The 16,706-nt window shown below is 38.8% G+C and overlaps 1 protein-coding gene across 5 annotated transcripts in view; it reads left to right on the top strand.

Moving 5' to 3' along the window:
* Positions 1–16,706, top strand: part of ABCC1 (ATP binding cassette subfamily C member 1) — a 53,449-nt gene that overhangs the window by 16,248 nt on the left and 20,495 nt on the right. For 2 of the 5 annotated variants that reach the window (XM_057408175.1, XM_057408268.1), the window contains exons 5-16: positions 814–939; positions 3,988–4,049; positions 4,929–5,060; positions 6,088–6,315; positions 6,993–7,170; positions 7,927–8,088; positions 8,824–8,916; positions 10,066–10,269; positions 12,646–12,792; positions 13,170–13,257; positions 14,651–14,720; positions 15,778–15,904. In XM_057408175.1, the coding sequence (XP_057264158.1) occupies positions 814–939; positions 3,988–4,049; positions 4,929–5,060; positions 6,088–6,315; positions 6,993–7,170; positions 7,927–8,088; positions 8,824–8,916; positions 10,066–10,269; positions 12,646–12,792; positions 13,170–13,257; positions 14,651–14,720; positions 15,778–15,904 (1,617 nt within the window). The remainder of the gene's footprint in view (positions 1–813; positions 940–3,987; positions 4,050–4,928; positions 5,061–6,087; positions 6,316–6,992; positions 7,171–7,926; positions 8,089–8,823; positions 8,917–10,065; positions 10,270–12,645; positions 12,793–13,169; positions 13,258–14,650; positions 14,721–15,777; positions 15,905–16,706) is intronic. The other 3 variants (XM_057408429.1, XM_057408515.1, XM_057408342.1) reach the window with 2 other exon arrangements.

The following is a 16,706-nucleotide window of genomic DNA, read 5'->3' on the forward strand; positions in this document are numbered from 1 at the left end:
TTGATATGAAAACTGTTTTGGGAGTTTACTTTGTCTTCCTGTTGATTGTACGGTGGATTTACAAAAACACATGGTTTGATGGTTCTGTGGTCTCATCTGCTGAGACAAAATGAAAGTGTAGAAGTCTGTTGTCAGTCTGTTTTATAGTAAGGCCACCTCAAATATCAGATTAATTGTGGAGCTGCCTGAAAACAGCATCGCTTTGATGTCTTTAAGCTGTAGTGTGAATTTTGAGAACTTTCAGCCAACTTTTGTCTTTAGCTGTTGGAAGTGGAATTTTACTGGTGAATGTGGGAGTATGTGTCTGTCTGTCCTGTGCTTTGACTTTGGAGGTTTATGCTTTATGTATCTGTCCTGATCTAAGAAATGGAAGAAGCTCTGGAGTTTGAGCGGAGTACAATAAATTGTAATCTAAATTCTGCTCCTCTATTTGTTATGTGCATAGTAATTAATAAATTTGCCTTAAAAACTTCTTGCCACCCAGTGCATAAATGCCTTACTCCTGTAAAGAATACATTGACTTCAAATTGGGGCATGCTGTGTTAGTACAGTGTCTTAAAGAGAACTTCTCTACAGAAGAAGTTCATGTTTTGTGTGTTTATTTCAGTGGTTGTTTAAAAATATATAGTATCTTTCATCTCCTCCCCCCCTTTCTTTACCTTCCTTTAACCAAAATAGACATTGACTTTAATTTGCATGGGGTTGGGTAGTGTAATATTTGTAGAATTTACAACTGGTTTATGTTAAATAGTAATATGTTGTTTTAAAAAAATTCCTCTAATTTTTTAATTGGAATATCTCTTTCCTTTGTAGAGTGCTGAAGTGGATGCGTTTCGTTATGCCACCTTCTGCATCTACTTTATCCTGTTACTTGTACAGCTCATCCTGTGTTGTTTTCCAGAACGACCACCTTTGTTTTCTGAAACAGTAAATGATCCTGTAAGTGTTCAGTCTGTACTATCCTATGTGCAATATTCTGTACAATGAGTTATAGAGCCATAGTTTCCCAGGTGCCAAGTAATTAAAATCTGCTTGATTTGTTTGCAGTAGAGTGTTCTTTCTGCTCTTTCATTGGTGATGCAGAAGATGAATCTCATAACACGCAAAACAAGGTGGACTGTATTTAAGAGAAAGAGGAAAATATACTATTTCAGTCATTTCTGAATAGCATTCCTGGAGGTTAAGACATACATATTTTATTCAGTAGTGCTTTTGGAAATCAGTGGGAAATACTGATTTTAAATGCTGTCCTTCTAGTCAGCCAATACTGTTCAGTAGGCAGTAACTCATAAGGATGTGCCTTCTCTTCCTATTGAAGGTGGGGAAGAATCTACACCTGGAAAACTTAAGAATCTGGGTAGATGCATTTGATTTCCATATTTACCTTTCTTGTGTCAAGCAGAAATGTAACCAGCTTGATTGCAAAAGCAGCTAGCATTAGAGGGTGGTCTGCAGGTAGGAATTTAATTTTGTCTAGGTGTATACATTCTTAATTGTGTTAGCTATATGGCATGGATCTAAAGGGGCCCAAGAGATGCAGGGTCCTTATAGTGCTTGCTTAGCCCCAGGCTAGACCTCCTGAGTCACAGTGGGATGGCACCTGTTGCTGCCAGGAGTTTGGATGTGCCAGCATCAAGTTTAGAAACCTCAGTTCTTGTGTTTGGTGGCTTTATTTAGTTTTAAAAATAAGGTGTAATTCTGGTTTGATGGCTGTTAGGCATCTGTTAGGCACTGACTTATGAAGAGAGGTGTGAAATGTGTGAATGTGTGAAGGGGGAAGTAAGTGTTGCCTTTAACTGCGGAAAAGGTCCATAACCAGTTGCGCTTACGGAACTAGTTAACTCTCTGTTGGTATCCAGTGTGCCAGTGGTGCTCTGCATTACCATTGGCAGTCCATCTATGTGTATTTATCTGGAGGAAAGAGTATATTGCTCAGTCTCTGGATCCTCTTCATCTTTGGGTTCTTTTCATCTCATGCAGATATGAAGTGTATATGATAGGATGCTGTGGATATATGGAAATATATTTACGGATATAAGAATATATATATGGATATAGTTCTGCTTTGATCATAGTTAAAATAATTACAGGGTGCTTTGATACCACAGTAGTTTAGTTTTGTGTTCTGAGTATTTCTAGGACTGTCTGTAGGAAACAGGGCACACTTAAAATTTTAACCTTCTTTTCATGCGTGGTGTATTTGTTGACTCTTATGATGGGGAAAAGAACAAAGCAGGTCATACTAGTCTTAAGTTCTGCTTTATTCCCTTCTGCCAGGCACTTCCCAACCAGAAATTCTGAGTAAAATCTTATTATATGTTTATTTAAGCAAAAAAACTACAGTGAAATTTCTAAGACGTAGGTGCTGATGTATAAAGTCAGTGTGTTTTGTCTCGTTTTCTCTTTGTTTGCATTGCTGAAAGGCAGACTTGTTACAACTTGTCTTCATTCTATCTGCATGAATGTCAGTAGGATTAATAGTTCTCCGTGTAGCAACTCATTTTATCAAAAACAGTACTGTTTTAACAGTAATCCGATATGTTTTAGTGTTTTAAACTTTTGCTTTATGCAGATGAAGTCCAGTTTTTGGTGGTATAAGATCTAGTGGATCTTTGAATTTAAGTTTCCACCTGCAATTAGATTGGAAAAAAAAAAGTATAAAGGAAAAAGCATTTTATATAAAATTCAGAGTATTTTGTAATATTGTTGAAGTTAAAAGTATTCCCTGTATTTGCTGAAATAGTAATATGTCTGTCAGGAATGCTGGCATGGCTGAAGGCTGAAATTACCAAGCTCACTTCCCCCCCTTTTTTAATGTCTCTGAGTTTAAAACCTTTATTTATTCATTAAGGGATGGTGTAGGATTTGCTTGCAGTCATTTTTTTGCAAGTGTTTAAATACTTTGGAAATGTGGAACTCTTATCCCCGATCACAAAAAGTGTCCATCTCATACATATTGTTCCTTGCAAAGTTGCACAGAACCTTGTTGTGTGCAGAAAAGGAGCTGCAGGAGCCTGTTTCTTGTAGCTTGTTTACAACACACTTCAATTATAGCTTAGTGGAGAAGGCAGGTTACACAAACATGAGCTGAAAAATGCAAATCTTGGAACTCTTAGCTCTGTCTTTTTTAATTGCAGTACTTTAATGATGTTTGATGATTTCTGTAGGTGGAAATACCTGAGCTGCTCCAATTATAGTTGATAAAAACCTAGTGGTTTGTGCGCTGAAGGAGTGGCTATTTTTAGCATTCTTTATGTGCTGTTGAGAGCAGAGAAATCTGCAGTGGAATTCTGCAGATGAATCACCTTCAGTGCCTTTGAAATTCCTCCAGCCTTCCTTTCTGCTGTTTTAATCCAGTCAGGTTAGGGGGGGATGTTAACCTGAAGAGCAGTTAAAACAGCCATTGGGCTAGATATAGAGCATGAGCTAGCTGTGTACCTTTATGGCTACTGAAGTTTCTTGTGCTTATTGATGAATGAAATGCAGGGGTTTAGGGGCTGTTTTGGGTTGCTGTGACTGAATTTATAAATTTTTTTTCTTTCATTTGTACATCCATCCTGATGGAGTCACAGCATTTAACTGGGAGAACAGTACAACTGAACCATTAGTTTGTGACTCACTGCCCAATTAACATTTACGCTGTCATGGTAGCACACCTTGCATTGTTACTGGTAGGCACTGGTCATGACCTCTTGAGAGATTGTCTGGCCTGTACTATCTTAAAAAAATTCCCTCAACTACTTGTTGCGTTGTTGATACGGGATACTGCTCTTCCTGTGCCCCGGTGGCTTACTCTGCTTACAGACCTGAAGCTGTGCTTGTGTTTCCTGAACAAGCTGTCACTGGCATAAATGACAAGATTAGTAATGTGAAAGTAAATACTAGAAACAAAAGGAATTTCTAAACCATCTTTTCTGTTTGGTTTGTTTCTTTTGGCCCTGGATCACTCACTTTGTGTGTGGATTGATTTCTTTTTTTCTCCTTCAGAATCCGTGTCCAGAGTTCAGTGCTTCTTTCCTCTCCAGAATCACTTTCTGGTGGATCACTGGGTAAGATCAAGATGATGCATAAAGCACCAGTTAAAGTTAGATGCCTTTTTAGGATCGTGCTTTCAGAATCAAATTAGCAATAATCATGCAATAATGATTTTGGTTGTTTTGTAGATAGATTTTTTTTCTTTTTAGTTTTATTCCTATTTTTTACTTCCTTTGCGGAGTCTTTGTAATTTAAGTTTTGCCAGTATATATTTAGTATGTTTGCTGAAAAATACAATGAAAATTCTTTGGGAAATATAAGAAGATAGAAGTTATCTTCTCTATTTAGAAACTAGGGCATTCAGAACTGTTAGCTCCAATAGGTGTGGGTTCTGTTTATTTTTCATTAACTTAGGTTAGGTTATGCTGTATAATTTGCTCACAACACATGTTCTTGTGAGTTAAAACACAGAAACATGTAAAATAATAGTGCTGTATAGTTGTGGTTGGTACTTGGCTAGAGTTCTAACAGAAAGCTAGATGAAAGGCATTGCTTTGTAAAATTATTAAAGGCTAATAAAGATTTTGAAACTTTGTAGGCATGGGAATATTAATTGCCTGGCTGATTTTGAAATGAGATCACTGCAAGCTTTCTTTTATTTTCCCTGAAATTTGAATCCAGTGGCATATCCTGGATCCTTAGATGTTTTAGTGTCTTGATTCTCACAGTAAAGATAGTAGGTTGTATGTTTTAGCATCTGGACCTGTGTTGCTGCAGGTGCTCTTGCATACGTTTTTAAAGTACTGTCTCTGTTTGGGGGCTAGATGTAAGGACCACTGTCTTATGGCATATATATATGCCATAAGGCATAAGACATATACACACACACACAAACACATAGACACATGTATCTTGTGTTCTTAAATATGTAGTGCTGATTCTTTCTAACACAGGTTGATGGTTCAGGGTTATCGGAGACCTTTGGAAGCCAAGGATTTGTGGTCATTAAACAAAGAGGACAAGTCGGAGGAGATTGTGCCAGGTTTGGCTAGAAACTGGGCAAAAGAGTGGGCAAAGACCAAGAGGTAAGTTCAGTTATCCTGGCTGGTGTATCTTTCAAGATGTGGAGGTTCAAAAGCTCAAGTTACTCAGCCTCTACTTAGAGGTGTTTTGTCATCCATTATCAAGCCTGTTTTTGTAAGGCCCAAGTGGCAGCTCTGTATTTGTCCTTAGGTGCATACAGAACAGGAATTAAGTAGGGTGTTGTGTGTTTTCTTTATGATGAGCTGCATCAAGTTTCCCTTAGTCTTCTGTGATCTAAAGCTGATTATTGTTTCTTCTGATGTGTGATTTTTTTTTTTTTTTTTTTTTTTTTCCCTGGGGAGGGAATGTTTTTGCACAGTCAAACTTCAGTCATAATTTAGGAGCTTGGGCTCCCTCTATAGTTAGTGAAGCCACAGGAGGGCAATTCAGCGTATAAAAGTGAGCTGCTTATTTCTTTCCTTTGACTATATAGGGAGCCTGGGCATCTAAGCCAGATGACTAAAATTAGAAAGACTGCATGCCTGCAGTTTCCATTCTACTTTCATCACCCTTTACTGTAGGAAATAGAAGTACCTTTTCATTGAAGGAAATTTGCTTGCTTGCTTACACAGTGTATTTTTACATACTGCTTGTCCTCAGAAGTTTGGAAGTATGTAGTCTGGCATAAGCCAGATGTATGTAATGAATGTGTTCAGTCCATTGGGGATGACTTGGAATAAATCTGACTGTAATTTTGTAACTGGTGTACAGTGAGGCCTTGATTTTGAAGAAAGTTTAGTGTACTGGGTTCTTTAACACATGTTACAGCCATTATTCCCTCTGGCAGACCTATAGAAAAGATTCAGCAGGGATCTTATTTATCTGTACAAAGAAGACTTATTTGTGAATAGCCAGTTCATTTAGCTATGGTTGTACGATTAAAAATGTGTTTGATTGGTAGTAAAACCCAGTTAAACTTTTAAGAAGAGGAGTAAACAGCTTATAAAAATCTCATTTGTATACTGTGCATTTTCCCAGTTGGCTTTATGCTTGAATAAAGGCTATGTTGTATACCTCCTCTTATTTCAGGCAACCATTAAACATGGTATACTCAACCAAAAAGCAACAAAAACCAAGTGACTCAAATGGTGATGTAACAGAAGAGGCTGAGGCTTTGATCATAAAACCATCTCAGAAGAGCTCTGAAGCATCTTTATTCAAGGTGTTATATAAAACCTTTGGACCATATTTTCTCATGAGTTTCCTGTTTAAAGCTGCACATGATCTCTTGATGTTTGCAGGCCCAGAAATTCTGAAGTAAGACCTATATACTTTATTATTGTATTAAAAGTATGCGGACAGAATTTCAAACACACTGGTATTTGACTCACCAAGCTGCTTTGCCTTCAGCTGGTTCAGTGGGAAAGAGTTTCATGCAAGCTAGAGACCAGGCACGTGAGCCATTTTGGTCCATTGATTTTCAGTTTATAACATGATGTATCAAATATGTGACTTTTTATGTTCCTTTCCAGCACTAGGAAGGCCAGGCAGGAACTTAAGTCAACAACAGCAACAGAGTTTATTTAATTCTAACCTGTAGTGACTGTGGGATTACAAGTTGCAATAGGTGAAGCAACAGAGAGCTAAGGGGGTAGGAGGAGTTATACTGCTTGAAGGTGAGAGATGTAGAACAACTGTAAGCAGTTGTAAGCTATAAGTATTTTAGATGGAGGGAATTTGAGACTTTTTAGTGTAGCTCCAAGAGAATGCCACGCATGCAAGGTATGTGATACTTTGGTTTTAAGTAGTACGTTGTTAGGAGAAGAGTGATGTGTGCTAGTATAAAATGTTTCTGAGAAGTTTGCTGAAGTGTTTTATCTAAGGTTTGTTATTTTGGGTGCTTGCATGACCCATGTAATATTTGGCATAATCTGAGGTTGTAACCCTGACTTTTCATTTTCATATATCAAGAGAACTAATTCCTCTCTCCACAGATTGCTGATCCACTTTGTAAATAACAAGGCAGCCCCAAACTGGCAAGGCTACTTTTACACAGGGCTGCTGTTTGTTTGTGCCTGTCTTCAGACACTGATTCTTCACCAGTATTTTCATATTTGCTTTGTAACTGGAATGAGGCTCAAAACAGCTATTGTTGGTGTAATTTATCGAAAGGTAGGTGTTTCTTTAACAACACAACAATACCTCTTGGTGACTGTGAATGCATCACTTAAGTCTGAATAATTTAATTAGTTAGGAGACTGTTAGGCTGATTCCTAGCTCTTAATAGAAATAAGAGAGTATTTCATTTATAAATAAAAGCCTTTAAGGTAGAACAACTTTCTAATTTACTAGCTCAGGAACCTTCTTCCTGCTGCCAAACAAGAAACCTTGGCTTGGTTAGAGTAGGGGTATGAAACTGCTTCAGTTTGTGCAGAAATTAGGATGCATCTATATTTACAGCTTCATTTAGGACTTAGCACCAGTGCCATGTCATCTTGGAATAAGTTGGAACATTTTGGAAAGCTGTGGACTGGTTGCTTTGTGTGAGAAAAATGTGTGATGAGAAGTGAAGGTTCTTACACTAAAAAAACAAGCCAAGCAAAGAGTCTGTCGTGTCTGTCCTGTCCCCCCTGTCGTCCCCCCCCCCCCCCCCAGCAATAAAATCACCAATCAGCCAACCCTAACCTCAAAGACTCCTTGTTGCCTTTAATCCTCTATTATTTTTAAACCCAGCAGCTTGGTTCAGACTATACAACTTGCGTTTTGTAAGATGTGCAGGTTAAATAGAATATGAAGCAGGAAAAGGATTGCTTGTACTTTTAAAGATGGAGCTCTGTAAAGCAGTTGAGGTCTGTGAAGAAAATGCAAATGAGTCAAAGTCTTCCTTCATGTTGCCTTAATTGTTTTTTATTTTTAATCTGCACCTAGGCACTTGTTATTACAAATTCTGCTAGGAAGACTTCTACTGTGGGTGAGATTGTGAATCTAATGTCTGTGGATGCCCAGAGATTCATGGACTTGGCTACCTATATAAACATGATTTGGTCTGCACCTTTCCAAGTGATACTAGCACTGTACTTATTGTGGCAGGTGAGTATTGTCTGTTGTTTATTGTTTTGACTTTTGGCAAAGTATTGCTTCTTCTGGTCATGACTATAGACAGCTCTTGTTCAGACCACTGGAGGGTTTTCAGCCGTGTGCAAAAAATACTGTTTGTTTAGAAGCCATTCAGTGCTGCTTTTGTCACTGCTCAAGAAGGAAGGCGGCAGGTTCATAATTTGCATGCTGAGTGCATGTGGAGAGTTCACAGGTGGGACTGCAGCATCTATCTCACTTTCCACTTGATTTAAAGTGGTCTTGGTTCTGCAATCTGAGACTCGCCATATGAAGTGCTTGCTGTTTCTAGTCCAAGACGGTCACCAGGCTGACTTCCTAATCCTCACTGTCAGTTGGAAAGGTAATGAAATTCCCCAAGAAGTTGGCCACTCCCTGCATGGATCTCTATTTTAGAAGAGACAAACCAGTGAAAATTGGAAAATGTTAAATGATCTCTGGATTTGTGTATAGAGCTATGTATATATGGATAGATCTGTATCTTGATATACCTCTCTATTTGAGGGCTGTATTTGTGTTTGTTTCAAAAATGAAAACACATAAGCATCAACTCAAGCCCCTACTTGATCCTCCTTTCCCCATGCTGCTTTTGAAAGGTGGAGAAAAGGTTGAAAAGCTATTTCTGAATGCTTTTCTGTAGCATGTACAGTGGTTTGACTTAAGATTTTTAAAATGGGTCTGAATAAATGTTTACAATTAAGTGCTTTTCAGAATTTAGGTCCTTCAGTGCTGGCAGGTGTGGCTGTCATGATTCTTCTGGTTCCGATAAATGCCGTGATGGCAATGAAGACAAAAACCTATCAGGTCAGAATCTTTATACATGTGACAGTGCTTTTAAGAAACATGTTCTGTTCTTTGGCTTGTTCCTTTTATTTTTTTTCCTTCCCTCTATTTATCCCTTAAAGAAAGGAAAGGGAAAGAAAGGTCAGAGGTGTTGTGTATGCAGAAAAAACAAACACATGTATTTTCAGCCTTACAGCCTATCTGTACATAATGGTCTACAAAATTTTCCAGTATTTAAGAGCAGGGTAGCAGGCTAGCCAGCTTCATGGAATACCTGATGACTGGATTGGAATTAGTTTAGTATTATCTCCCGTAAGAACTGAAGGTGCAAATGTAAACTACTCTCTGCCTAATGAACTTTAATGAGTGAAATATTCACATTGGCAGGATGGTGGTTGCAGTGTTGGGGTGTGTGTGGTTTGTTCATGTCTGTCTTCTAGGAGAAGTCTTAGTTGTTGGAGGAGACTTATTTAGCTCTGGATATTCATTGAAATATCCCACAGCATTTAGTTGCCACATGGAAGAAGTACGGATATCAGTTCTGTCACAGCCACACTTCCACTAGTAACAGCTGTCTGGGATAGCTGTACCAGTGCAGTCTACTGACTCTGCCTAGTGCTGAGTCAAAGCATCATTTCAGCTTTACATTGCTCTTAATTCTAATAATTCTTTAATTCTAATAATGTCTTTATGAAGACAGAAGTTTCTTCTTACAGCTCAATGGAAAGCTTTTTGCCTTAGCACACCATAAAAAAGCCATCAGTAATGCTGAAAATGAAGCAAAACCAAATGTGGTCTAAGGTTGGATACAAACTGCACATTGCTGAAATTTGATTATAGTGGCTTATTTTTTATCTGCATTGTACCTAGGAGGAACCTGAACCCCAGGGCTCTGTGATGCAGGGTTAAGCTCATTTGACCCAGTGCCACAGTTGTTTTGATCTTGGTTCGGATTTTTAGTTGCATGAAGCATTCTTTTAATTTAAACCATTTTGTTAATTCTGCATGTTTGTTTGTTCAGATAGCATCTCAGATTTCCTGCTTGGGAAGCTAGTAAGCTTTTGATGATGATGAGGTAAATTTTGCCATTGCAAAATGCAAAGCTCAGAATTTTGTGACTCTGCCAAGTATTGTGCTCTGCTAATTATTTTTTTGCAATGTTGTTTTTAGGTGGCTCAAATGAAGAGCAAAGACAACAGAATTAAGCTGATGAATGAAATTCTCAATGGGATTAAAGTTCTGAAACTTTATGCTTGGGAATTAGCCTTCAGGGAGAAGGTATTAGAGATCAGACAGAAAGAACTCAAAGTCCTAAAAAAATCTGCTTACCTCGCTGCAATGGCAACTTTCACTTGGGTTTGTGCTCCTTTTCTGGTAAGTGAAACAAATCTAGAAGTCTGCTGTCATTTTTGGACTCGTACTTTCCAAGGCAACACTTGAGAACTTGTTTTTGTTTTGGATTTAATGAGTGGAAGAGTTAAAATGCCCTCTGCAACAGTGGGAAGTTGAGCACTTGTGTCTCCACTTCTCCATGAGAAGACACTACTGTTTTGTTTGAAACTTAGCAACATTCCAGTTGGAATTACTCTAGAAACTTCTAATGGCTGAGGTATTTAAAAAATAAAAACCTCTTCTGCATCCCTCTCTTATTTTTGGTGGTGCACTTGAGAGCATTACATGTACTGGCAGATATAGAAGAGGTAACTAATGGGTACAGTACCCTCCAGGTGTTAGGTATAAAACTTCCCTTATTTCACACTGTGGAAAGGTAAAGCCATTGCGTACCCTGAGATTGCTCCTGATTCTCATATAAAAAAAGATATTCTTGGTATGTGAAGCATTCCCGTTGTGTTTGTAGTTAGCTTACATTTATGCTAATAAAAGGGAGAGAAGGGTGGGATCACATCAAATGTCTTAAGATCCTATTGGAACAATGGGCCATTGCTCTTGTCTGCAGAAGCAAATAAAAGGCATGACTACATTAGGATAAAATATGTGCCATCCCAGTTGAAGGTGTTTAAGTGTACTTTCCAGTCTCAGATTCCTTCCCAACAAACATTTTTAGTGTTTACATTATCTTTTGGGCATGATGAAATGCAGAAGAAGCAGTGCCCTGGATAGGAAACATCAGCTGCATTCTTAAGTGAATTCTTTTCTAAAAGAAGTTTGAGATGGTTTTAATATAAATACATTATTAAATGAAGTTTCTAAATAAAACTCTGCAGGTGAACTCCTTAATGCTGTTCTGTGGAGTCTGAGAAGACAAATTTGCCTAATGAATAGCTCTGTTTCAGTGCACGTTGTGAATCTGTGGCAATGGTCCTACACCTTTGGGGATGTGCTGCTGGGGTAGAATCAGTACAGCCCCAAGTGCAAGGTTGCTGTTTAACATCCCATTTCTTGGTTTGTTTTTTTTTTTGTTCTGTTTTATGTGTTCTTCTGAACTTCTGATCAAAGAATTATTGTGGATGCCTACTTGAAAGTACTTTTGACATGCAAAACTCTTTTTTTCCTCTACTCCTCCTCCTGTTTCCTGTGGCCAGGGCTCTGCAAAACATTTCTTAATAATGGTGTCAGGAAACTCTTCATTCTGCAGTGCCTCCCCTACTGCTATGTGTGCTGACAAGAGTATATTTTAGACTGGTAACACAAGTGTGCAGACATGCTGCCTGTGAGGTTATTCTTTGGACCCTGCCTTGTTTTTGATCTCTGTGGGAGGGCTTTCTCCCTGGAACATAGTTGTCCAAACTAAGGACTGTACAAACAAGCTACTGTACCAGGCACAGTGGAGTCAGCCGCTGTGCCAATAACAATACATGTCTTCACAGCAGTCAGATTTTTAACAGAAATACTAATGTCTTCATGGATGCTGGGCTCCAGATGAGACTGTTCCTTAGGCATTTGAGCTAATTGTTTCAAGTCTTGTGGGAGGGGGAATGCTAAAGTTTAGCCTACCTTAATTTCTTGTTTTAAGTGGCAGTCTGTGGGAAAGAGTTGCTGGATCTTGTGATATACTGAGGTATGGGTGTTGTTACCATGGAAGAAAACACTGAGGGGAATAGATCTGAAAGTGAACATTTGGTTTTACTTCGTTCAGTTTTGCTATAATTTAACACATTTCAGAAAAAGTAAAGAAGTATACAGATTTTTAAAAATTATTTTTATACCTTATGCCTGATGTTAACAGTGTTTCAATGTAATTTTCTTCTTCAGCATGGATCATGAGTTTTTCTGTTGTGAACTGTTGAGGTACTATAAGGCTTCATCTTTGTAATGCAGTAGTGTTTCAAGTTTCTTGGAAAACAAACTGTCCATTATAAAGTGAGCTGTATTTGAAAATCTAGGTTTGTAGTAGTCTCTACAAAATACAAAATGGAGTATTTCTAACTTCTTTGTCTGTATATGTTTCTGATCCGCTATCTGGTACCATGGGGAGTGCCTTAAAACTGAAAGAGAGCAGCGAGAAAGGCTGGTGATCCTGCCTCTCCTTCCCTTCTCCTGCAGCATGACCACAAATATCCTGGGGCATTGTGTGAAGACAATGAGCCCTTGACACCTGTCCAAGAGGAGCCATCAGCTTCTTTTTACAACAGTAAATTTAAATCAAATGTTTGTTTTGCAGAAAGTGTTATCAGGAGCAAGGAAGTTACCAGAACATTATTCTTTGATTCCAGTTGTCTATGACTGTGTGGACTCCTGAGTTAGTGGCTTTAAAGTTACAGTAACTGTATCCATTAAACTGTATTTCAGGTTGCTTTGTCCACGTTTGCTGTGTATGTCACAATAGACAAGAACAACATCTTGGATGCTCAGAAGGCATTTGTCTCCCTAGCCTTATTCAACATCCTCAGATTTCCATTGAACATGCTTCCTATGGTTATCAGCAGCATAGTAGAAGTAAGACTTTGTCATTAATGGGTGTTTCTGTGCAGAAGTAGCTGCTGGGTGGAAAGATTACATTTGTGTGCTTAAAAGAATGTCCACTGGTGAAATTCAGCCACCTCAGAAAGGGAGCTTTGTATTTCCTGTGTGTTAAGTGCTGTGCAAGCAAAATTATCAGTCCCAGTTATGGTGGATGGTATTCCTGAGATCAACCGTATTTCTTGTGGTTTGGGAAGTGCGAGTTTGGTCAATGTTCATGAAACTATACAAGTGGATTCAAGGACGGATTAGGAGTGTGTAATAATGATGTAATACATATGTGATGCAAACCAACAAACTCTTAAATATAATGAGCAGAGTGTAAGGTAGTTTTGTATCCCTTTCCCATGCAGGCCAGTGTCTCCTTGAAGCGCCTTAGGGTGTTCCTGTCTCATGAAGAGTTAGATCCAGACAGCATAATCAGGAGTCCCATCACAGCAGGTGAATTTCTTTTACTGTTGAAAATCGATGTGTACAGGTTTTGTGTGGCTTTGCAGTGTTTCTTCTGCTTACTGTAACATTTACTGCCTTTTGATGTATTTCACTGATAAATTTTAGGCAGAAAGCAGAGAAAGGAGTTTGTAAAATGAAAATATATAAAAAATTTCTAATGCCTTCTCAGTCGTTAGATGAATGGTTACATTCAGGCACAGTCACTTTACAAATTACCTGTTAGACTGTTTTCAGTGTAGGCAGTTAACCGAATCATTAATGCTGTGCCAAACCCCAGCGTTTTGAAGAACAGTCATGTAATGCTTCAGCACTTTTGAACAAGAAAAGATTAAGTCCCTGTTAGGGCAAAATGCCTCTACTTTTGGTTCTGTGTGGAGCGTTGCTTCCAGTGTCACTTCCACTGTATCTAGTGTTGCTGGTCCAGTTACACAGAGCCATTTAGGAGACAGATAAGCATGAAGGCAGATTTATTGAAAAAACTTGTGCCCTTTTCTTGGAAAACAAAACGTAAGTCAGTAATATTTAAATGGTTTTGCTTCCATCCTTTTTACAAAGATAGTGAAATCCCACTGGCTACCTCTCATGCGATTAGCTGAACTCTGTATCATTTGGAACTAGATGATCTTTAGGATCCCTTCCAACCGAAATCATTCTATGATTTAAGTCACTTTGCTTTATGGTAAGCAGCTTTCTTTCGGGAATATCCCTTTTCCCTTCTCAGCTGATAACTATGAATATATTGCTCACAAATCTTTAGTGTATGGGTTTTTTTTCTGTCCATAATGGGTTGCACTTATATGCTAATGTACATATTTGCCTAGGCTAAGTATTCATTGCATATTGGTTGAATTCAACTATTCTTAGTTGTTGCTGTAAAAATCTGCCAATGCTAGCACCATACAGCATGTCACTGAACAGGATTTTTGGTTATTTTATTTGGGAGTTTGAAATTTCTATTTTTTTTTCCTATCATTCTTGTATTAACTTGGCTTCCCCCATGGAACTGGCAGTTTAGCTGATGCTTCCACTGAAGCGCACATCAGATGGAGACCTCTAGTTTCCTGAGCTGAATTTGCATGTTGCAGTGGAGTTGCTGGATAAAGGAGTGTGCAGATGAGTAAGTCAGGATCTTTGTGTAGCTGACATTCAGGCACCTCCTGGTTACTGAATAAAGTGTAACCTCAGAATCTCTGCTGTCTTGATAAATTCGGTAAAAGCAGAACACAAGCTTTTGGTAAGCAGTGGGTTGTTGTTCTGCTGGAAAAGTAGCTTTACACCTCTTCCTCTGTGTGCTTAGATTATCTTCTGTGGCAGGTTCCACAGCATACAATTCAGCTGCTTCCAATGGCACTTTAATAAATACGAATTTTCTTTTTCTCAGGTGAAGGATGCATTGTTGTAAAGAATGCAACGTTTAGCTGGTCCAGAAATGATCCTCCTTTACTGAACAGGTAAGAATTAGTAATCTTTATTCCATTCCATAATCTTGCTGCATCATAAAGGATCTGTATTTGAATTATAAAATCTTCATGCAGAAGAGTTTGTTGCCATAAAGGAACAGGAGAACAAATAACATCTGTTCTATATATATATATTTTTTTTTCTTAAACCATGGGTTTCATGAGCTAGAGGAATTTACAAAGTATGTTACATGTGTGGAATGCATAAAGGGGAGTAGCAGTGGATGGCTAGCTTGGGTCAGGTGTCCTGTCTCTGCTTCTTCCCGGCTTCCCCTCCTCCCTGGCAGAGCATGAGCCTCACAAAGTCCTTGGTCAGGGTAAACATTACTTAGCAACAACTGAAAACATCGGTATTATCAGTACTGCTCCCAGGCCGAAAGTCAAAACACAGCGCTGCACCAGCTACAGCGCTGCACCAGCTACCAAGGAGAAAATTGACTGCTACTGCTGGACCCAGGAGAGGTGAGAAAGCGTCAGAGATTCCAGGTCTTGGTGTGTGCTGCAGATGGGAGGAGCTCCATCTAGAGGAAGCAGCCAGATTAGCACCTCTTGATTATCCCTACTCTGTCCTGGTTTTGCTGTGTCTTCAGTCTTCATTTTAAGACCCTATTCTTGCTGAGCTGTAGCCATTCTTAGTACCCGTGCTGGAGGAAACCATTGTATGACCTTGCACGTGGTATGTTTAATTTTGGCTGCTCTTTATTAGGCCTTAAATATTCTTTGGTACAAGGGTACTGTTTGGGAAGCATCTATTGGTATTTACATTTGTGTTCACAGCATTTGAGAGAAATATTGGACAGGTGGTGTTCAGTGTTGTTTTTTCCACACCCCCCCCTTACATATTAAGGTGCCATGTCCTAAGAAGAGGACCCCTTGGTGCTTTCTGAATGAGAGGTTTATGTTTTCATACAATTAAAGTTTCTATGCTGTGCCAGCATTTGCACTGGATGTTCACATTGCTCCTGGGTTTATATGGTCTGTTCAATGAACTGTTTAACTACTGGGATGTGCCAGTAAGTGAGGCTGAATTATGTGCACTTTATTTCAGCATTAATTTCACTGTTCCTGAAGGCTCCTTGGTAGCTGTTGTCGGTCAGGTTGGCTGTGGAAAGTCTTCACTGCTGTCTGCATTATTGGGGGAGATGGACAAAAAAGAAGGCTATGTGGTTGTCAAGGTATGATGTGTCAGAAGAACTGTTCAGCTATTTGTGGGTATGGCCAGAGGGATTCTAGATTTCCAAGTGATCTGGAGAGGGGAAGAGACAGCCTTTCAAATTAATGTGGTTTTAGCCTGATTTGCTGGCAATCCATGTATATCCCTTAGCCTGCACTCTGTGTGATTGCCTGTTAAGCCTTGACCCAACAACTTCTAAATATGTTGGTTTCAGATTTAGCCAAATAGACAGAATAAAGGAGGTTTCAAAGATAAGTATTCTGGTCTGGTGAGTCTTGTTGGCAGACAGGTGGAGAAACCCTATTATATGTAGTCCAGACTAAGGAAGAACAGTATTGGTTCATACCTTCTTAGACACCTGAGAATTACAGTGAGAAAGGGTATACTCAGTTACCCAAACATGGGAAAAGCTGCTGTTGTAATTTGTACTTCCTTAGACATTGGAGTTGCACAGAGCTCACAGATGAAAAATGACCTGTAAGTAAATAAGTAAAAAATCATTGGTTTAGATTTTGCTGCTGCTATAATGTATGGAAAGGGAATTATTTTTGGAACAAAACAAGTATGTTGCATTTAATAGAATGCACATGTGCTCACCTCTGAAATTCTTCTGGGGAAAATAAAAGCAGGTGAGATCTGAATCACCGATTATTTGTTCAGGAAGAGAAGGCAGAACTAAAAACAGAATACATTGCAGTACCTCAGGCTCCTCCTATGAAGTGACTTACATGAAAGCTACTTCCCCTTCTTTGCAGAAATCTCTTGGCAGGGATGCATTTGCTAAACACTTGCATTCCAGATTA

This window comes from Pezoporus wallicus, unplaced genomic scaffold (assembly GCF_028554395.1).
Source record: "Pezoporus wallicus isolate ANWC-B61680 ecotype Strahan unplaced genomic scaffold, APGP_CSIRO_Pwel_v1 contig_8000, whole genome shotgun sequence".
NCBI lineage: Eukaryota > Metazoa > Chordata > Aves > Psittaciformes > Psittacidae > Pezoporus > Pezoporus wallicus.